Genomic DNA, 23161 nt, shown 5'->3' with positions numbered 1-23161 from the left:
CCCATCAGGTGCCCGAAGCACTCGCTGCCCTGTGGGTGATCCCCACATCTCCACCAAGTTGCCAAGCCCCCTACGCGTGTTACTACAGGGATGACACATTATCCAGTCCAGGGTTTTAGACTTTAATATTTTAAAGCAATCCAGGCTTTAAAACTAATAGAATTTGTACCAACAAGTCTTGTTTAGTCTTACTGCCTTTTTAATTTTTTTTTTTTCAGCAACATTTATTTTTAAAAGCATTTTACTTTTAAACTAAGTTAATGGTGAGGCAAAGTCTGTGCCCTCAACTGACCTGTACAAGTTCTATGGTTTCAGTGGAGTTCATTAGCATTTCTGACAATGCCGTTAGGCCTTTGTTATGAATACCATGAACAAATGCTAAATGCAGAACCACACACTATGACCTGACTATATATAACCATATTTTAATACCCTTGCAATGAGGGGACTCCATGAAATGATCTGGGATAATATAAACTTCAGAGGCAGATGTAAAGACTAGTCTGTATATACCAAGGTCTAGCAGACAATTAACATGCACAGGGGCTAACAACCTGGTTTTGTTTCTGTTTCTTTCACTGCAGAGGTAGATTCTGCACTAACACAGGGCTGGGATTTATTTTCCAGCTCATTCTTTCATATCCCATCAGAAAATGGTGCTTTCCCAAGGAAACAAAATTCCATTTTACTAGGCTGACTGCACACTGCCATCAAGTGATGAATTCTCATTCTGGGATCTGTATAGTGGTGTTACCATAGCGTCAGGATGCTGAATATTCGCTGTAACTGTAGTCTTTATTATGAAGCTAGTGAAAAAACAACATCTTCTCTACTCAAGCCATATTTCACCTTCATGTCCAACTTCTGATGCTGGTGCTTTTACTTCTCTTTCTACCAAACTGTTCAGCATTGCTCTGCCACTGAGGTAAATTTGCTGGTAACTTTTGGAAGGCAAATGCAATATAAAGTGAAAAAAAACAAAACAAAACAAAAAAAAAAATCTCAGACTTACTGAGATAAGAGCAAACAGTTGGAATGTATTGATGCTTTTCAATCTTTGCAACAATCAGCTGAAGGAGGAAAAAAGAAACAGTATTGCTAACAGCTCAGCATTTTCAAGGTGCAAAGTAATTCCACAGCCTTAATTATTTCAGTGTATTGCTGGTCTGCCTTAAATGTATCTTCAGTTTTATTGCGAATTTCATTTTGTATGCACACAATGTTGTTTTGTAAAGGTAAGTTTGTAAATATTTCCTTTGTAAGTCTAATCACTCATGTGTACTGTTGTGAGGTGATTACTTGCTGTCCCATGTTGTTATTACTATACTGCGGTATATATGATCATCTACAGATGTAGCTTCACACTGTACATCTGTCCTTGCATTCCTATAAATATACTAATGATTCGGTATCTGGGATTTTTTGATTAAATACAGTTGTTCAGAGAACACCGGGTCAATCTCATTTCTCACGTACGGCAACCTTTCCGAGGCCGGGGGATGGCGATGGGGACCGGGACGTTGATGGGGACGGGACGCGACCCCGCGCTCCCCGACAGGGCCTGCGCCCCACCCCGCGCTCCTTCCGCGCATGCGCGCAGCCCTCCCGCTCCCACCCCCCCCCCCCCCCACTACGTCATCTTCCGGCGCAGGATGGCGGCGGCGCGCGGGCGCGTGGCGGCGGGTTCTCTGCGTGAGGCGGGCGCTCTGCGGTTCGGCCATTTCGTGCTGAAGAGCGGCCGCGCCTCCCCCGTCTATGTCGACCTGCGCGGCCTCGTCTCCCACCCGCTTCTTCTCCGCCAGGTGTGGGGGCAGAGGGGGGGGCGGGCCGCGCTTGCCCGTGCCGGCACCGCGGGGGTCCCGGGTACCTCTCCGCTTCCTGTGGGGAAAAGGATCTTTTTTGGCTAAAGGAGGGGAGGCGGCCTGGGAGCGCTGCCGGGGTCCCTCCAGAGGGCCCTTCCTGGAGCCCTCGGGGTGTGGGCGGCGGGATGCCCGCTCGCTGTGGGCACAGCGGCTGTCAGATCACGAAAAGGAGAGAGTTTTTCATGCCTTTGCACTGCTTCCTTTGGTAATACATTTGTTTAGTCACATTCACACTAGTCTGGCTCCTAAAAAATGTTTGGTTTTCCTTTTCAGGTTGCAGATCTTCTCTTTCAGACGGCGAAAGATGCTGGTCTCAAGTATGACTGTGTGTGCGGCGTTCCTTACACAGCACTGCCCTTGGCCACGATTATCTGCTCGGAAAATCAGATTCCAATGCTTATACGGAGGAAGGAAGCAAAAGACTATGGTAAAACCTTCAAGTTGATAATTTATGTCTACTTCTTGTCTCACATGGGAAGTGACTTTATTTATGATTTTTTTGTAATGTGCTGCATCTCCATTCTAGTTTAAGGATACCATTCCAATTCAAAAAGCAGTCCCTTTTCCCCCTAAGATGTACCTCAAACATCATCCCAACCTGATCAGGCCCTCCCAGCTGGTTGCTGATGAGGCCCTAGCTTGAATCCTGGTGTGGTAGGTTTGGAGATTCTTGAGGGGGATTTTTTTGTTTCTTTATTCTTGTTTGTAGGGGGGTTTTGTTTGTTTCTTTTATTCAGCAGTGGGATTTTTTTTCCTTGGTACCATTACTATGGTTCTGGGTTATTGGCCTCTTCCAGAAACCAAGTTTTATAACTCAGTTTCTCTGATATTCTGAGACCAGTGCCACATTTCACCCCCAAACAGAACTTCTTGCGTATTGACTTCAAGAGGAACCTTTTTAGTCTCTTCTTCGTATACTTTTCAAACCCCTTTTTCATAGTCCTGTAACCAGAGGGGCGGGTGGACCAGCTGAGAAGCAGTTCCCTACCCAATAAACCATTTATTTGATTTTGATAAAGGGGGAAAGAAAACTGAAGTGTTAACCTAGCATAGCAGCTGGATTTCTACATGTGATGAGTTGTACTCCTCCAATAGTATTTAATTAAAAAATATGCATGTCAAAACTAAATGTTACTCTTGTGTTAGTGTTCCAGGCATGAAGGCGTTTGCTGTTCCTTCTTGTGAAGGACAAGTCAATTGTGACAGCAGTTAACTGCCTGGCACAAGGCTTTTGGTATCACATGGGTTGCAAAGCTGTACGTACACTTGTTCTCTAGGCTGTCATGGTCTAAGCACTGCGCTCGATGCATAATGTTCTCCTGCTGCTCGCTGCTTCCAGGGAGAGCCAGGCATGCTTTGTTGTTGCCCCCCGGGAGGGCTTTCATGGACATGTGCCTGTTGTTGGTTAGGGCAAAGGCATTTGGGACTTTACTCCTTCCAGTTGTTCTAACAGGCATATTAAGCACAAAATACTGCCTGTGGAAAATAGAAAATATGCTGGAGAGTACTGATAACTTGGCTGCTTTGAAGATGTTTTAAATAACTGGAGAGAATAGTTTTGTAGTTCCGAGCATTTGATTCATGTCAATAATAAACTTCTGTAGTCATTTTATTCAGGGATTTAAATTTGTGCAGTTAACAATATGTCACTTTTGTTAGTGGAACTTAACTTCTGGAAGCACAAAGTAGTATTTTATTAACTTGGAGAAGTAATGGTCCTTATGAATTGAATTAAAAGTCGGTGATTGAGCTGCAGTAAGAACTGTGATAACTGGTATCGGGTAATAACGAAACAAATTACCTTTTCATACTGACAGTGAATGTGAAATTCCTATTCTCTTGAAGTCCAATTCCATTTTGTAATATGCAGCATCTCCATTCCTGTTTAAGGTTACCACTCCAACTCAAAAACCAGTCCCTTTTCCCCCTAAAATATACCTCCTACAGCATCCCAACCAGATCAGGCCATTGGACTTCAGGATATGCTGCAGCATATACTTGTATGTGGAACAAATATGATATTTAGATTAGCACAGCAAGTTAAAGTTTTGATACTGTTTAGTTTTTAGGGGATCCTAAGCTTTCTTCATTTAGTGGAGTGTTTGCTTTTTATTTTTAAGGTACTAAGCGGCTGGTAGAAGGCACCATTAATCCAGGAGAAACATGTTTGATCATTGAAGATGTGGTAACAAGTGGATCTAGTGTACTGGAAACTGCGGAAGTTCTTCAGAAAGAAGGATTAAAAGTCACGGATGCCATAGTGCTGTTGGACAGGGAGCAGGGTGGGAGGGCCATGTTAGAGGAACGTGGAATTCGCCTGCACTCTGTGTGCACGTTGTCCGGGATCTTGGAGATTCTCCAGCAGCAGGGAGAGGTGGCTGCTGAGATGGTTGAAAAGGTGAAGAAGTTCATTAAGGAAAGTGTGTTTGAGCCAGCGGCTCAGAACGGTCCTGCTCCCGGGAAGAGACTGTGTAAAGAGCTGAGCTTCAGCGCTCGTGCTGAGCTGCCAGGCGTACATCCTACTGCAGCCAGGCTTCTCGTGCTCATGGAAAAGAAGCAAACCAACTTGTGCCTTTCTGCTGATGTCACCAGCTCCAAAGAGCTGCTGCAGTTAGCTGCTGTCCTGGGCCCCAGCATTTGTATCCTGAAGACTCATATAGACATCCTGAGTGATTTCACTCAGGAGGTAGTAAAGGAGTTGAGAACACTTGCAGATCGACACGAATTCTTAATTTTTGAAGACAGGAAATTTGCAGACATTGGAAACACAGTGAAACATCAGTATGAAGGTGATTATCATCAACCTCAGTTACTGTAACTTTGCTGCCGGTGTGTGTAACTGCAGTGCTGGCACAGGTTGCCAGGAGAGATGGTGGCATCTCCAGCCTTGGAGAAGACTCAGGGGAAGAAGGCCCTTAGCAACCTGATCTATCTTTGAAGTTAACTGTGCTGTGAGGGCATGACTTCCAGAGGTCCCTTCCAACCTAAACCTTTTTATGACTCTCTGGTTGTGCTCAGTAAGTACTTCTGAGTAGTTGTATGCCATGAGAAAACTGAGCGTGGCTTCTTAAGGCAGCCTGCTTTTGTATGTTTGTGTGCTCATTACGGCTTTTGTTAGATTTTGCATCTGCAGCTGTAGAACCATTTTTCTGATCCATGTGTCCCACATGATCTGCATACTGCGTTGAAAGACAGCAGCTGTGACAGTTGATTTCTAGGTTACCATAAATGTCTCAGTGAATATTAAAAGTGAGATACTATGAAGTGTTTGTGAAAAGTAAAACTGAGAGATTACACTTTGTGGTTAGGCAGCTATCAGAACTGTCTGATGAGACTGAACTTGTAACTGTCGAGCTTCAGTAGTAAAACTGTCTATTAAAATGGGAATGATTTAGTGTGCACCTTGTTTTGTTTAACACGTGTTTCCTGTTTGATACATTTCTAATGGCACTTTGATTATGTCTTCCTATCCATGTTCTTAGGTGGTGTGTTCAGAATCGCATCCTGGTCAGACATCATTAATGCCCACGTTGTTCCAGGCTCTGGAGTTGTGAAAGGTCTGAAGGAAGTAGGTCTTCCTCTCCAGCGCGGCTGTCTTCTGATTGCTGAGATGAGTTCCCAGGGGTCACTTGCAACAGGCGAATACACAAGAGCTGCAGTAAGTAGGCAGTCTTATTTAATGTTAAAAGCTTGTAAAATATTGTGACAGGGAGGTTTTGTGTGCCTCTGATATTTGCGCTTCCAGAATTCTCTCCAGCTCTAACTGTTGCACGTTTTTTCCCTGTGGAGACTCAGGAATCTGACAGTGTGGTGTTTAAAGGTTGCAGCTGTAGGCTACTCATGTGAGGTGGTCAGAGTTCACACTGTGAATTCTGCAAAAGGTTCCAAGTTTACTGTTGGCCCTGCCCCTTTTTCTACTTAAGCAGTGAATTTCTAATTAGTTTGAATTCATTCATTGTATTATTTTTAACATAGAAACATAATATTCATGTTCCTGGCTGCAAGTGCAGCAAGATCAGTGGAGTGGTGGATAAGCTCTGGGTGACTTTATATTGGTAAAACAAGAAGAGGTGTTTCGTACCCCTGCCTTGCACAGCTTAATGTGTCAAAGAGGGGGATGAGAAACAGATTTCTAGTCAAACTTAATTTTAGGTATAACACTTGTAACTGTTTGCTAATCTTCCTCAGGTACAGATGGCTGAAGACAACTCAGATTTTGTTTTTGGGTTCATATCTGGATCTAGAGTTAGTAATAAGCCAGAATTTCTTCACTTAACTCCAGGGGTGCAGCTGCAAACTGGAGGTAACTTTTTCTGAAATATTTATAGTCTGTTTGTAAATACAGTAAGTGATCTACCCTTCAGTGAAAAAGTGACTTGTGAAGAGGGCTTGGTTGCTGATTCTTTGCTGGGAGGGGTCTGTGTTTGCCATTATGGGCTGCCCTCTGTATTTCTGGGTGTGCTGGTCCCTTTCCTGGCAGCTGTGGAGGCTGCGTAGCCTGCTGGTTGCCTTTGTGTGCTGAGGTCTGCATACCATAAAGCACAGTCCTTAAAATGTGGAATGTATTCAGATGGGTGTTAGATTAGATGTCCAACTACTCAGTAGGAGTAGAAAAAGTTTTTAACAAATACAGCAGTCTAACTGTAACACTGTTGATACCAATATAGATGAAGTATTAATGAATTTGAAGTCTTACACTGACTAAACAGGTTATCATTGAACCAGGTAAGGGAGATGTGTTTCTCTGCAATATCTAATTCTTATGAAGCCTGAACTGAAATCACACAGTTTTACATGAACATTTGGGACTTTCGCCTGTTTTAAGAAGGCTTATTTCAGTAGTCCTGCTTAGCGCTTCTTTGTGTAATTGTTCCATCTATTGTGATTGGTAAATCATGAAAAAGGAGGGCATGCTCTGTGAAATTTGATCTGTGTAATAGGGGGTTTGTTAGTTGGAGACAGTTTCTAGTTGTGTTCATGGATTGTTAGGGTGAGAGCTAGAACAGCATACCTGTTCTGTGTTCTAGCACCTCTTTGAAGGTTTTTAGTAGATACAGCTTTATATGAACTAAAAAAAAAAAATGGCATGTCTGTTTCAGGTGATAACCTTGGACAGAAGTACCTAAGCCCCAAAGAAGTTATTAGTGAAAAAGGTTCAGATATCATTATTGTGGGACGTGGCATCTTGTCAGCTTCAGACCATCTTCAAGAAGCAGAGAAGTACAGGAAGGCAGCTTGGGAGAGCTACATAAGCAGACTTGGTATTTGTGCAGAAGATTGAAAGCAGGCCATGTTCCTAGGCAGTAAACAAAGGTGATGGAGCTGCAATCATCGTGAGACTTCCAGTTAAATACATAGGCACTTCAGCCAGTGGAAAATTGCCCTTTTGGATAAAAATCTGTTACTAACTAAATTATTTTTAGTTGCACTCACAGATCAAGATGTACATGCCATGGTTGGTTTTTTCAATGTTTGAATGTATGAAACTAAACCTTCCTGCCCAGTTTTTAGCTTTAATAGCTTTTCTCCGATGAAAAATGGTACACGGAACACTCCAAGGGTGTTTGGTTGGCTGTTGCTTTTTGTTTCTCATCCCCACCCTCAAATTCCTTCTGGCTGTGGAAAGAGTATTTTACTGTTCTTAATAAACTTCACCTGCACACCTGACCTGCTGCCCCACTCTCACAGGATTACTCAGTTCTGTTTCCATGGAGCAAGTATGGGTCTTAATCCCATGCTGATATAATTGAATAATGTGTTGTTTAATAAATACTTTTTTTTGCTACTGTTTTCGTCTCATTGGATTTATAAGTTTGCGTTCTGTGGCAACGTGAAACACTTTTCTCAGAACCCCAGTATTATGAAAAATCATTCTAGTGTTTGTGACTGGGAATTACTCATTATTCTGTTTGCAGGAGCTACAGAGAATTTGTCAGAGCAACTAGTTGTTGTCTGCTTAATTACAGTGGAGCTGTTGACTCCCCTAATGAGAAACAGAAATGTTCTATTTATTGACTTCTTGTGACAATAGCTGGAATACTCCCAGGAGTTACTTTCTACTCTTCACAGTGAATAAAGAGAAGTAGAAATATCTTGTATGATTGGCTTTGATTAGAAAGGAGGGAATAACCTTAAATATATCTAGTGTATGTGTGGTGGAAATCGGCTTGAAATTTCATTGCTATCAAGAAGACAAAGATGAATGGTGATGTGGTTCTATACTTGCTGTTCCTGTGCTGATGCAAAGCACAGAGAAAGTTGGGTCCCTTTGTTAATACACTTAGCTGTAGACTAGGAACAACTATATGTAGTGCAAAGAGTTTTTTGACATTATTACTGGAGTCTTTGCTAAACCTTTCAAAATAGGAGATTGGAATTATGATGAAGTTGAAAACGAGAGTTTTTGTTGATTGTTGGTTGGATTAATCTATGCAGAGTGTCCAAGACCAAGTGATGCAGGCTGGGACCTGAGGGCTTTGATTTATGCTTCTTTTATTTGTGACATTGTGCTCTGTTGGCAGTCAGACTTCAAAAACAAAGAGCTGAAAGGCTTTCTTGCTGTCTGGGCGTGTTGTGGGTGATGACTTTACCCTTTAGCACTCCACAGGCCCTGGAAGTGTGCTTCTCTTCCCCTTGATGTCAGGGCTGCTTTATGGGACTCAGGAGTTGGTTATTGTGGGGAGAATATTAGGACTTAGTGTGTGTATTTTGTTTTCCTTAGGGCTACTGTTTCCTCCAATAGTGGTCTTACATATTGTAATTTACAGGCAGAGAAACCCATCCAGGGAAGATGGAGGCTGTCTTGGCCCCCTTTCACAGCTGGAACTCGATGTGTGTTGTATCTTGTGCAGCCACCCTGCAACAGTCTGTGAGTCGTGAAATTTCACACCAACTTCTTAGAGAAGTTAGTGCTTCAAAGTGAGGGGAGGATTTGTGGTTTGTTTACGGTCCCATCTTCATTATCCCATGGCCTTGTGGCCTGTAGCAGAAACAAGACTTTCTCACTTAAATGGTTTTGCAGAAAATTACTTTTTCCACCAGAGGGAGCTGAGACTCTATTTTTCAGGAGAGTCGATGCCCTAGCTCTTTTACAGCTAATAGTTTCCAATGGTGATGCTAACACTAGATACACTTAAGATGAAAATCTGTCTGGTTTTCAACAGGTTACACCCTTGCTGATGCCCTCCTTTAAAACAGTGGAGTTTACCAGGAAGCTGCCTCAGGCTGGAGTTCAGCACGGTATGCTGTAGGTTCACTGCTAGGGTGTAAGCAGAACTTTGAGTTCAGTATTTTCCACCAACTATGGTGAATTGTGTTAGGCAGGTGGCAGACATCCATGCAGCTAAATCTGTGAGCAGGCTCTTCGGAGAGCTAGTTTATGAGGCCTCTAGCTGAAAAAATAGCAACCGGATTGGGAGAGGTGGATGTGATCTAATATCCAGTCACTTTTAGAGGATATGCACAACTCGTTTTCTTTACAAAACAAGTCCTGAGGAACTGATCGATTGGAAAACTTCATTTCACAGTCCTCCATTGTGCACTCAGTAAATCATGCAGAAAGGGCTGTATTCTGTCACTTCATTTGACACCAATGTTGTAAACATTTCAATTAGTAAAACAAAAACATGTTATGTCCTATATGCATTCTTCTGTCAGAGTGATTATAGCAAACAAGTGTGTGTGCTTTCTTTGAGGCACCTGAAAGTGATTAAAAATCCATTTCAAATTAAGAACAAATGTTAATTTCTTTGCTTGCCCCCGCTGCTCACATTCATCTCATAGCTCCTGCTGTTGGTCCCAACTGTTCCTAACATGGGAACTAGGTCACAATTTACAAAACTCATTTGCATCATAATACATGAATCTGAAAGTCTTGCAGTTCATTCTCTGATCTGATTGAGTCTGGGGTAGAGGCATAAAGCTATATTTAAATTACTGTTCTTATATTATCTGCTAAGTAGTCAATTACGTGAAATTGTGATTCTTAATCCACTCTGGAGTATGGTTTATAACAGAATGAAAGGATATCACACTTTTCATAGTGAAATAAGACTGATCAAACATCATCAGTGCTTGCAGCAGAAAGCAAGCTGATTGCTATTTGTGAGCAGCATAGCGGGGACTGTAAGAGAGACCAGCACAAGCTGGAACCATTAAGGAATTGTTACGTAGCTTTTGATATTTGTATGTAAAGTTCACCCTATCTCTCCGAGGTTGCAGGTATCTCTGTCTAGCACGAGGAGTGCTGTGTCAAGAGCACCCAGTCTGCACACTTTAATTGTATAAGCTGCGTAAGTACAGTGCTTGACTTGGACTTAAAATTCTTGCAAAATCTTGATAAACTCAGCACTGAATTTAAACCAGCTGAGTTAAAATTATTATCCTTAAAAGTATGATTTGTATGTCACAGTGTCAACATTGTTTTATTAACCAATAACTGACAGGTCATACTATAGTTTCCATAGCCTATTCTATGAAAAATTATTTAAGACTTAATCCCAGAAAAATAACTGAATCACTTCCCTTTAAATTTACATGGAAAGCTTGTTGCTGTGGATTTTTTTAGCAAGTGACACAAACATTGCGTTTTGGGAACAGGACCAAAGGAATGTGAAACACCCAGAGGAAGTTTGTTTCCACATCTGAGTTTTGGATGTCACTGTCTCAGGGAAATGATCTGTTTTGGAAGGCTGGTAACTGGACTGCGGGCTAGACAGGCTGGATGTTTTGTTTGTTTGTAATCACTCTTGGTTTTTGGTCGGTCTGTATCACAGTGACAAGTACAGCTTCATGTTCGAACACTGCAGCAAATGAAAACTCAGCCTTGGGCTTGTTCCAGCTTCAAGTTTTCCTCTAACTCTTTTGGCAGGCGTTTGCAAGCTGGGAGCCCTGACCCAGTCTCCGTGTCTGGGCTGAATGTCCTCAGTTTGGTTCTCTGTTTCTGCATGACCCATGTTCTCCTCTGAACTTTTTCTGATAAGCTGATGCTATCCACAGTCAGGCTGTGAAAACGCAGGCTTGTAGGTGGACGCTGGCCAGTTCAGAGAACAGGAGGAAGCCTGAGCAAGGCTCAAACTGCAAAGTTCTTACTTATAGCATGGACCCCTGAGCAGAACTGTTATGGTGTGCCATAGGGTGTGCTCAGCCCACATAGGTATTGCAAGAGGAGAAGCTAAGCTAGTGCAGTTGCTTTTCATCTGTTCCCTGAACAACTAATAGTAGCTATACAAAAGACACTTTCACAAACAGTACTGTTTAGATGGGGAAATTCTGCAGTGTTCCCTGCAGCTGATCATTTCTGCTTTGCTAAGAGGTATTATTTTTGGCTGATGATGGAGTCAGCCATAAAGGTGACCTGGTTATAAGGGGGAAAATACTGAACAGAGAAAGACCTCTGCTCAAATACTGACAGAGAAAATACCTGCCACCCTGGGAACCAGAAGGATCCTTGAGGAGTGCAGGTGGCATCTTTGAAGTACAGCTGGATACCGAGAAACCAGAGACATCCCAAGATACCACTGATAAGTGCAAAAACAACAGTAACAGCAATGTATAATCTGGAGAGGTGAAAAACATGTCTGGAAAAGGGGGAAACATCCTGAGAAAGTAAGTGTTGGTAACTGCTATTGGCTGCTCTAACTCACAGAACAGAAAAACAGTCTGATAAAACAAAAAGTGGTCTGAGAGAATAGAAAATATCACCAGTTATTGGCTGTGCCAGGTGAAAAATAGAAATTAGCAGCATTTATTGGCTGTTTCAGGTGGTGGTGTCCTACTCCCCTTTATGTCTCTGTGATACAAAAAGGACTTACTTTTTATCCAAAATGGAACCTCTTTCCTGCACGCAAACTCCTTTTCCCCATGAGATTTCCTCGGCAGAGCGGACCCTCGCCAGGGACACCGGGCTGACTCCAGGCTCTGAGATGTGGATCATCGTCCAAGGGAGACGCCATCCGCTGCCGGCTGGCCTCACTTCTGGGGTAGGATTGACTGGCCCCACTGCTGGGATCGGTTTGAGCATTTGGTACCGGTAACATTTTTGAATATATATATAAAAAAAATATATAAAGTCCTGCATGTAAGTAATTACTGATAAGTATATTTGCTTCTTAATTAGTGGTAATTCTGCAGTAATTAGTAATATCGAAATATAGACTTGCTGTTAATATTAATCGCTGCTGCTGTGGAAAATACATGTTTGCTCTCTGGTAGTATTTGTAGTAACTTGTAGTACAGGTATACTTGTTTTGCCAATCGTAACTATACTTGCCTTGATAGTAGTAAACTGTAATGAAGTAAAGAACATAGGTAATACATCCTCTGTGTCTTTATGCATGTTGGAGTCCTGCAAACAGTTGCAGTCTTTGCAGACCCACAGGCAGGTAACCCTTCTGGGTTGTGGTATTAATTGGTGTCAGAGGTGGGGTTCTGTGAGACACAAATCATGGATGCGTGGGAGAAGGCAGTAGAAGAGCAGCGAAAATGGCAGCAGGCTAAGGGGTGGAAAACCCCTCAGTGGGACAGGATTTGGGTGTCTGAGAACTGGTTGAATTGGGAAATGCTACGAGCAGAGTTTCAGAAGTGGCAGAACAGTCACAAATGCAAAGCAGAGGACAGCAAGGGAGCCTTCATCGGGCTTCTCACGGAGGCACTGGCAGCCGCGGGCGCTTTGTTTAACACTGCTAGGCAGGAACTGGGAGGTTTGCAGCAAGCTAAGGGTGCAGAAGTGCGAGCAGGTGCCTTTGAATCCCATATTGCTGTTATGAACAAATTACCTAGACAATTAGAAACCAGCCTCAGACCTCTGTCTATACGACAGCTAGAGCAAGAGCCGATGTGCCAGGTCTCGGAGAACAAGATCATTGGAAAGATGCACAAACTGAAAATGGATAATGAGGAGGGCTTTGATTCTGGCAGTGAGTCTTCCACCCCCGCTTCGTTAACTGAGCATTGTCTGCACAAAGCTGCCTCCTCTCACCCTGGCATTAAACCTTCCCCCGTAAAACTCCTGGCTCCTGATGGTGAGGAAGGCGCTCCCCCACTGCCTGGGGTGATGATAATTGCTGCAAATTTTAACACAGAACAGCTGAGGCAGCTGTCCTTGCAGTACAGCAAAAAACCCCACGAGGACTGGGTGGGATGGGTGGCGCGGTGCTATGAGCTGGAGGCTGGAACCGTGATCCTTAATCAGACTGAGGCCAGACAGATATTCCTGGGACGAAGAATATTTCTCCTGAACCCCAATGCAGGGGTGAGGATGAATACCTTCTCCCTATTATCTTCAATAATATATGCTGTTAGAAAAATGCCGGGACCATGGGGATATCTGCCCCCCCCTCCCTGGAGTACTCCTGATGGGTTTTCTGGCTGGATGATGAGGCTGGCTGCTCGGGATGTCCTGAAGGCACAAGGGGTGATACCCCAGGACATGATGGCTGTGCCAGCAACAGCATCAGGGAAACTGAAACTCTTGCAAAATGCAGCACCCGGAGGACCAAAAAACCTGGCCATAATGTTACGCTATGCAACTGGGGACTGGAACACCATAATGACCCAAGGGCTGCAAAATTGGACAGCCCTTGCGGGGACACGACGAGGGCAGGAAAGCAACCCCAAAACAATAGTCTCTGACAGGGAAGGTCAGGTCAGGGTCGTCGAGATGTTAAAGGGAGGTCTGAGTAATAAGAATAAGGGACAAAATGCTCGAAATGCTGAAATGAATCAATCTGACACAAAGCAACGCCCTGGCAAACAGGAGCGTGATCTGGAACGGAAACGCTTATGGGACCTCCTGCGAGGAATTGGATTCACAGCAGGCCAGCTGGAGAGGATGCCCATGTTCGTCCTGCAGAGACTGTGGGATAAGCGCGATGGGGGCAGCACCAGCAGCCCGGGGGCAGAGAAGGAGCCGGGTGGTGTTAGTCCCTCTGCTTCCCCCATCCCGGACAACCTTGTTCTGTCCAGTCCCCCAACCCCGCTACCTGAAAAGAAATAGAGGAGGTCCCATCGTTGGTCCTGGGAGTCCCAATGACCCCTCCCAGGCGTTCACAAATTTTGGAATTAGTATTAGCACCCTTGTATGCCATTAACAGTGAATGGCAAACACTCCATCTCTTCTTATGGGTACAGGAGCCACAATATCAACGATTAATGCTGAGGATGCCCCTGGGTTAATTCGGAAACCTCAAGAAGGGTTTTCTATAAAGTGATTTCCAGGAAAATATGAGAGCTCCCCGTGGCCAGGATAAACTTGGCTCTGCCTGGTGGAAGGACACCGAGACCCATAGTGGCAGTAGGGCTCTTAAGTATTTTGGGTGTGGACGTATTAAAATCGCAGACTATTCATACTCTAGTAAGCTCTTGGGTGCCAAACCCTCAGACCCAGAACTCTAGAATTTCCATCACTAAAATACCTGTTGTGAAAGCTATTGCTTTTCTGTTACAGGCAGCACCTAAGTTACCTAAAAGTCCCTTCACCCATGTATGGCAGTAATGTATTAGCCCCAAAACCTCACAAGCCATAACTGCTCTCATCCAGGATTGAGGACAGTGGGGTGTTGTTGTGGTTTAAACCCAGATGACAGCCAAACACCACACAGCTGCTCACTTACCTTTCCCTGCCCAGAGGATGGGGGGAAAAAACTCGAGGGGTAAAGGGACACTCGCAGGTTGAGATAAAAACAGTTTGATAATTGAAATAGAATAAAAAAATAACAGTAATAGAAAGTACAAATGGGCAATGTGCAATGCGATTGCTCACCACCTGCTGACTGATACCCAGCCCATTCCCAGCTAGCGATCCCAGAATATCAAGATCCCACAATCTCAAGCCCGGAAGCGAGAGAGAACCTTCTCCTCTCTGGCTGCCCCTCCTTTATGTACTGAGCATGACGTTATGTGATATGGAATATTTCATTGGCTAATTCAGGTCTGGTGTTCTGGCCATGCTCCCTCCCAGCTTCTTGTACACCTGCGCCCAGGCAGGACGTCAGGAGTTGGAGAGTCCTTGATCTCTCAGCAACAACTGAAAACATCAGTGTATTATCAGCATTCTTCTCATACCAAATCCTATACTGAATCCAAAACAGAGCACTATTCTAGCTACTAAAAAGAAAAATTAACTCTCTCCCAGCCAAAACCGGGACAGGTATTATTCAGAATTATTATTCATAGTATAACTGCCCCTGATGGCCTGTCTGTAAGTCTAACAGCACCTGGTGTTTGATGATAGACTGTCATTAAACTGAATTAAATTATCTGAGCCTTACATGCTGCTGTCCCCTCTATTAAAAATCTTATTTTTAGCTGGCCCTACAATTGAACACTGCTGGTGACCAGTTGCCATCCAGATGTAGCCCCATTCCCTACAACCCCTGCAAGAGGGGTTCTGCCATAATATTTTCTAGCTCCTTCAGTACTCTGGGATCAATCCCATCAGACCCCATGGACTTGTGAACATTCAGCTGATGCAGCTGGTCCCTTACAATTTCAGTGTCCACCAATGGAGAGTCACTGTTCCTACACTTGTGGTCCTCTGACTCAGGGGACCCAGCAGCCCAAGATCTAAAGACTGAGGCAAAAGAAGCGTTTAATGCCTCTGCTTTATCTTCATCCCTATTAGTCAGGTGACCATCTTCAACGAGTACCAGCCCGATGTTTTCTTTAGACCTCCTCTTGCTACTAACATGCTTCAAAGAGCCATTCTTGTTGTCAGACACAGCACTAGCCAGTTTCAACTCTAATTGAGCTCTGGCCTTTTGTGCATTCTCCCTGCACATATGAACCCCAGCTCTGTAAGCTTCTTGCAAAGACTGACCTTGCTTCCAGAGATTGTACAATTTCTTTTTCCTCTTGAGCTCCTTCTGCCCCACTTGCTTGACTTCAGATGCAGTGGGATTGCTTGCTCCTGTGCTTCTAAAAGGTGATTCTTAAAAACTGACCAGCACTCATGAATTCCTAAGGTGGATCCCATCGAGCCCCAGCATACTGTGTGCCTTGAAGACTCTTCCATGATTATACACTCCAAAGTTTTGGTGGATGCACCAGTCCTGGAGCCAGGTATTGAAATCTTGGGCTTGCATGTTTCTTCCCAAGTCTTTCCTCATTACTGGGAGGATCACGGAAATCACTGCCTGTGCTCCTGAGTTTTTTAGCATTTTTCTTAGGACCCTGAAATCTCTTTGGATTGACCTTAGTCTTTTTTTGCAATATCATTAGTACCCACATGGAAGAGCAGGAGTGGATAATAGTCCAAAGGCTGTACTAAGCTCTTCAGTCACCTGGTGACATCCCTAATTCTGGCCCCAGGGAGGCAGCAAACGTCCCTGAAAAGATGGTCTGGTCTGCAATTGTGTGCTTCTCTTCCGCACGGGAGGGGATCACTGATGACAACAAGTCACGGTTGTCTCTTCTTGGTTCTGGTCTTCAACGTAGGTCTTGTTGTGAGGGGTTAGTCGAGCTGACCTTGGTGAGAGTGCTTGCATAGGCTCCTCCTCTTCTGTCTCTTATGTGCTTCATCTACCACACCCAGGGCCTTGTACCTATTCTGTAAAGGTATCTGAGAAGGTAAGGAGGGGTTTCTCTTACAGCCCCGTGCAGCAACCTTCTTCTACCCATCACCATCCCTTGTAATGCTTCCTTTCTCCTGATACAAAATGGATCCCGGACTTGCTTCTGTAGTGGCCACCCTAAGCTGGCTTGCACGCATCAGAGACAGCAGAGCACAGTTCCATTGGTCAATCTCCTTCTCAGACTTTTGGATGCCCCTCAGTCTGCTCACCTCCTCCTGCATCTTGGCCACCATGAAGAGCAGTTAATCTACCTGGTCATACCTCCTACAGGCTTGGTGGATATCACACTCCATCCCCAGGAATATTGTTTTAGCCTAAGTCGCCTGCTCTGCCAGGTTCCCCTCAGTCATTTGGGGAATGCCTCCTGTTCAGCTGTAGTCCTTTTGTCCTCGTGTATCCCCTGTGTGTCCCTTGCTGCTGCTGGCAGCCCCGCTGCTGCTGCTCCTCGCAGTGCTCTGCTTTCATTTGCATGCTCAGTACAACCCAGGAGATGGTGATGCACAGAGCACATCACGGTTGGACTGAGGGTGTGGTGGGTTGACCTTGGCTGGACACCAGGTACTCTATCACTCCCCTCCTCAGTGGAATGGGAGGGGTGGGAAATAAGATGGGAAAAAACTCACAGATCGCGATAAAGACAGTTTAATAAAAGCAAAAAACAAAGGTCATAAAATCCACACAGAATCGTAGAATCATAGAACAGTTTGGGTTGGAAGGGACCTTAAAGATCACCTAGTTCCAACCCCTCTGCTGTGGGCAGGGACACCTTCCGCCAGCCCAGGTGAACCCTTCCATGGATGAGGCAACCACAGCTTCTCTGGGCACCTTATGCCAGTGCCTCACCACCCTCACAGGAGATAATTTCTTCCTTATATCTAATCTAAATCTTTCCTCCTTCATCTTAAAACCATTGCCCCTCCTCCTATCCCTACACCTCCTCATAAAAAGTCCCTCCTCATCTTTCCTGTAGCACCTTTAAGCACTGGAAGGCCCCTATAAGGTCTCCCCAGAGCCTTCTCTTCTCCAGGCTGAACACCCCCAACTCTCTCAGCCTGTCCTCATAAAGGAGGTGCCCCAGCCCCCTCATCATCTTCGTGGCCTCCTCTGGACCCGCTTGAGCAGGTCCGTGTCCTTCTGATGTTGGGGGCCCCAGAGCTGGACACAGCACTGTAGGGGGGTCTCACGAGAGCAGACTAGAGGGGGACAATCCCCTCCCTCGCCCTGCTGCCCACACTGCTCTGGATGCAGCCCAGCACACGGGTGGTTTCTGGGCTGCGAGCGCACATTGCTGGCTCACAGGCAGTTCTCCATCCACTAACACCCCCAAGTCCTTCTCCCCAGGGCTGCTCTCCATCCACTCCTCGCCCAGCCTGGATTTGTGCTTGAGATTGCCCGGACCCAGGGGCAGGACCTTGCACTTGGCCGTGTTGAACTTCATGAGGTTTGCACGGGCCCACCTCTCAAGCCTGTCCAGGTCCCTCTGGATGGCATCCCTGCCCTCCAGCACGTTGACCACACTACACAGCTTGGTGTTGTCAGTGAACTTGCTGAGGGTGCACTTGATCCCACTGTCCATGCTGCTGACATGGTCCTAATACCAACCCCTGAGGAACGCCACTTGTCACTGCTCTCCACGTGGACAATGGTCTGTTGACCATGTACGGTCCACCCTCTGTAGGCTTCTTTTTTGTGTTTAAGCGTGTCTAGGAGCTTCTTGTTCATCACACAACTTGCAATAAGCTTGCCATTTAATAACCACTCTAGCTATAGCACGCTTAATACAAAACTGCTGTTGTCACATGCCCCCTGTTGGGCGCCAAAAAGGACTGTGGTGGGTTGACCTTGGCTGGACACCAGGTGCCCACCAAGCTGCTCCATCACTCCCCTTCCTAGCAGGATGGGAGGTAGAAAATAAGACGGAAAAAACCCTTGTAGATCAAGATAAAGTCAATTTAATAAAGCAAAAGTCATGCACAAAAGCAAAGGAAAGCAAAAGATTTTATTCTCTGCTTCCCATCAGCAGGTTATGTCTGGCCACTTCCTGGGAAGCAGGGATTCAGTATGCATAGTGGTTGCTCCAGAAGACAAATGCAGTAAATAACAAATGCCCCCCTTTCCTCCTCCTTTCTGTTAGCTTTTATTGCTGAGCTGACATCTTATGGTATGGAATATCCCTTTGGTCAGTTTGGGTCAGCTGTCCTGGCTATGTCCCCTCTGGAGATCTTGCCCACCCCCAGCCTGCTGGTGAGGGGGAATGTTGGAAAGGCAGCCTTGGTGCTGTGGTAGCACTGCTCAGCTGTGGCCAAAACACTCGTGTGTTATCAGCACTTTTCTAGCTGCCGACACAAAGCACAGCACTATGAGGGCTGCTATGGGGAAAATTAACGCCCTTTCAGCCAGACCCAGTACAGAGGGGAACTGACAGTACAATATGCAAAAGCAATGGGATGCTGAGCCCGGTGCTGATGCAATATATATAATGATTGGAAAACTAAAAGATGGAAAATTAAAGGAAGATGCTCAATCACCAGGGTGACAAGCATCTCATTTCTAAGCAATGGATATCCAGATTGCCTAATATCCAAAAGGAATGAAGCGGTTTTGTTTTTCTTTCAGGTCACCCTAACTGCAACATCAGCAACCAGAACCTCAGTTTATTCTCCCTGGATTTTGGTCCTACCTTATTCATCATACTGATTTGGCAAGATGACATGAAATGAAACAACATGATGAGCACTTTTGTTTCTTACAGTTGTTATATTATATATATACAGTGATTGGATCATATCTAGTAATTACAATACTGCTTGTTTCCCTATCTCAAGGATGGAATAGCAATCACACTGTTCAATATATGAATACAGTTTCTCAAGTGGGCAACAAACTGGATTGTTGGTATTGCCACCCTCAATCATCCCAAATGTTGGTGGTGATCAGAACCTGTACCTGAAGCACCTTGGTATCAACCTAATTTGGCATACTTACTACCCAGTACACCAAATTATCAACACGCTTTAAAATCACATTCATATGCTAAAGCCCCATTACACAAATTCAGTTTGGGTGGGGAAAGTAAGCAATTGTAATTATACCTTGTATTAAAATCACACCCAAGGACGGTTTCAATGTCAGTGTGACAGAACACAATCTTGTATTGATTCTGGAAATCTCATGGACCTGAAATAATGAATCAGCAATTACAAACAAAGGTGTTTTTAATGGACTCTGGCATCTTACATGGAACATTAATAACATGAACTGTCAAAGATACTACAGTCTCACTAGTCTTGATTCTACATGCTGTTGTCTACAGAGTAATGGTTGGCTTAGTACTAATGATGATTGGGGTATATGTGGCCCAAGCAACATATCTGGCTGTATAGATCATAACCCCTTTTGGACACTGATTCATGTGTTTAACAAAATTGAATTGTTTTTCTAATCCGTAGTGTTCATTCTGCAAACATGGCAATGACTCTGGGTGAAGCTGGTGGCCGACATTTTAACATCTGGATGGTTCTGGCTTTGTGGTACTAATAATTATAAAAGTCTACCACCACAGAAGACTGGCACTTGTACCATAGCATGTCTTGCTCCTTTGGCATTTCAATCTCAGGATCTGACATATAACTTCCAACACAACCATTACTCTGTAGGTAATCAGGGCAGAGTGTCTAAGCCCACAGTAATGAGACCATCCGTTTCCTAAAGTTGTATGTGTGCTGTTTCCAAGCTTGGGTGCTATTGAATTAGAATAAGCTGTTGTTAGTATTTCTGCTACACTTGAAATTACCCAAATGCTACTATGGATGCTTTAAAGAACCCACAGATGGAGAGTAACTCACTGTCACAATTGGCTACCGACACAAATGAATTATTAAGAAAAGTCATTGTTGTAGAGCTTACTAAAAGGGTTTTATTAATGATTAAACAGTGATTAAATGGTAATTAATGAGTGAATGAAAATGAAATAATAATCAAATGGTGATTAAGAAATAATCGAATGTTAATTAAACAGTGATTTAACAATGATCTGACAATGATTTATAGGATGATTTAAATGATAATTTAGATGGTGATTAGATGATGATTTAGACAGTGTCGAAACAGTATGACTTACTACACTTCCAATAGTTAAGCTAGATCTGGATATATAAATGTTAGTAGCATACAATATACCTTTTGGCCTAATGTAAAATGTTTCTTACCTCATTATAGACATTAGATGTCAGGTAAGAGGTGGCTCAACCTCAAGGACTAACCCTGAGAAGCATCCCTGCCCAAGGGGAGAGCAACTCTGTGCAGCCTGCTGCTGTGCAGGAGAGCTCAATGGGCTCGAGTGGCTACAGATGTCTCTAGCCTAAAATGATTGTCTTATAATCAACCCCACTGGTGTATGTGCAGGTGTGGAGCTGTAGCAGTTTTAGTTTTGTCTCGTCCCAGCTGGGGCTGGTGCTGTTAGTCCTGATAAGCTGTGGCCTAGACTCCTTAGTCCCTGAGGAGCTGTGGCCCAGCCCGGGTCTCACAGCTTGCCCAGCAGGGCTGATTTCAGTCACGGCTGCTTGTTGGTGATGCCTGAACCAAAGCACCGCTCGCTCACTCAGCGTGGGTACACCCGTCACAGCTACTCACGTTCGCTGGGCCTTGGATTATCTTTTAGGCTCCCAGAGGAGTCTTTGCATGTTAATGAATAGTACCCGTTGCTTTTACACTAAGTCAAACAAATCAAATATGAAGTGAATGTTATTCAGCAACATGTCCACCAAGTAATCCAAGAGCAGCCCCTGCCCAGGCCTGGCCATGGCCATCATCTTGGCTGCCAGACCCCGGAGCATGGGCACAGTGCATCTCAGTGACATTAGCTCTTGTCCTCGCTGCAGGATGCATGCTTTTCTGTAGTGTATCTCATACGAAAGCACTGTTTTTATCACTTTTATCCAAACTGGTACTGTACACTCGTGCCTCAACCAACAAACCCTCTCAGAAGTTGCAACAACACTGGGCCCAACACGGCTATGAGTCTCCTTCTCCTCATGCATTAGGAGGCAAGAGACTACGCCAGGCGGGGTGTAGTCTCACTCCTAGTGACCCATCAGCGGTCACAGGCCAAGGGGTGGAGTGATGGGAGCAGCCATAAAGGCAATCTGGTTATGAGGGGGAAAATACTGAACAGAAGACCTCTGGTCAAATACTGACGGAGAAAATGCCTGCCGCCCTGGGGACCAGAAGCATGCTTGAAGAGCACAACTGGCATCTTTGAAGTGCAACTGGGTACCAAGAAATCAGAGACAGCCTGAGACACTTTCGATGCGAAGTACAAAACCAAGAAACTGTAACAGCAAGTTATCATCTGGAATGGTGAAAAAAAAAAAAAAAAAAAAAAAAAAAAAGCCTGGAAAAGGGGGAAAACACCCTGAGAAAGTAAGAGTTTGTAACTGCCACTGGCTGTTCTAAGTGGCAGACCAGAAAAACATTCTGGAAATTAAAAAATTGGACCAAGAGAAGAGAAAACACCATCATTTATTGACTGTGCCAGGTGAAAAATATAAATTAGCAGCATTTAATGACTGCTCCACGTCGTGGTGTCCTTCAACCTCTTATGTCTCTGTGATATAAAAAAGACTTACTTTTTACCCAAAATGGAGCCCCTTCCTCTGAGAAGTGCACATACATGAACCCCTGTTCCCCACAACATTTCCTTGGCAGAGCAAACCCTCGCCAGGGATGCCAGGCTGACTCCAAGCTCCATGATCCAGATCATTGCTCGAGTGAGACTTTGTCCAATTGGCTCCACTTCTCGGATGGGTTTGATGAGCACTTGGTACTGGTTACATTATTTATACGTGTGTGTGTGTGTGTGTATATATGTATACATATATATAATATGTATTTAATGTATTATATATTATATATTAATATACTTAAATAATATGTATTAATATAGTTATATAATATAGAAAAATATATTCATAGGGATGCATATAAGTAGTTACTGATAAGTATATTTGTTGCTTTATGAGTAGTAATTCTATAGTAACCTGTTATACTGAAATATAGACTTGCTACTAATATTGATTGTGCTGCTGTTGCAATATATATTTGCTTTCTTGTAGTGATTTGTAGATAGGTATACTAATCATAAGTGCACATGCCTTGATAGTGATAACCTGTAGTAAAAAATGCAATAAAGTAATTTAGGAAATTAATCCTCCCTGTCCCGGTGAATGACAGAGTCTTGCGAACCCCCAGTTGCAACCTTTGCCCACCACAGGCTGTGTAACCCTTCTGGGTCGTGACAGTCGAATGGAGGATTTTCTGTTGGTCTGCATCCAGTGGATACCAGCACTACCTAGTGGGCATGGAGAAAGGGATAGGATGAAATAAAACCCTGTGACTCTATTGTATTGTTTTGGCTTCTTGCAGGCTGGCAGTGAAGAGGAGACAGAGGAACAACAGTCAATTCCAGTTCAACGTGTGTTCAGATACAGAGATGATGCTGGAATATAAGGGTCAGGAGATGCTGCTGGGCTGCAGAGGTAGTCAGTTATCTTGCTTTTGTATTTCTTTCCAGGAATCTTTGTGACCCTCACCTAAAAACACTAGCTCATTCGCTTTCCACGTGGCTGGAGAAATACAAGGTTAAAGAGGTTGAAGAGTGTGAGGCATTCATTTTCTAGAGCTTGATCTTAGCCTTCAGCTGTTGAGCGCCTTCTCCCTCCACCATACAGG

The 23161-nt window shown here is 44.3% G+C and overlaps 1 protein-coding gene and 1 long non-coding RNA gene across 3 annotated transcripts; both read left to right on the top strand.

Moving 5' to 3' along the window:
• Positions 1–1645: 1645 nt before the first annotated feature.
• On the top strand, positions 1646–7650 carry UMPS (uridine monophosphate synthetase). Of its 2 annotated transcripts, XM_042784378.1 has the most exons (6): positions 1646–1802; positions 2136–2289; positions 3983–4651; positions 5345–5520; positions 6051–6165; positions 6962–7650. In XM_042784378.1, the coding sequence occupies exons 1-6, from the start codon at positions 1653–1655 to the stop codon at positions 7141–7143; spliced, it is 1446 nt and encodes a 481-aa protein (XP_042640312.1). In that variant the 5' UTR covers positions 1646–1652; the 3' UTR covers positions 7144–7650. The 2 variants fall into 2 exon arrangements, with proteins under 2 accessions (XP_042640312.1, XP_042640313.1); XM_042784379.1 differs by lacking the exon at positions 6051–6165 and having other exon boundaries at positions 6962–7139.
• A 3503-nt stretch (positions 7651–11153) lies between these two features.
• LOC116964303 lies at positions 11154–21853 on the top strand. Its single transcript, XR_004408678.2, has 2 exons — positions 11154–11886; positions 19049–21853. It is a non-coding gene; the product is annotated as an uncharacterized LOC116964303 (long non-coding RNA).
• The last annotated feature ends 1308 nt before the right edge of the window (positions 21854–23161 follow it).

Source organism: Tyto alba, unplaced genomic scaffold, assembly GCF_018691265.1.
Source record: "Tyto alba isolate M040663 unplaced genomic scaffold, T.alba_DEE_v4.0 Super-Scaffold_7, whole genome shotgun sequence".
NCBI classification, from domain to species: domain Eukaryota; kingdom Metazoa; phylum Chordata; class Aves; order Strigiformes; family Tytonidae; genus Tyto; species Tyto alba.
This window is presented reverse-complemented; position numbering and strand designations above follow the sequence as displayed.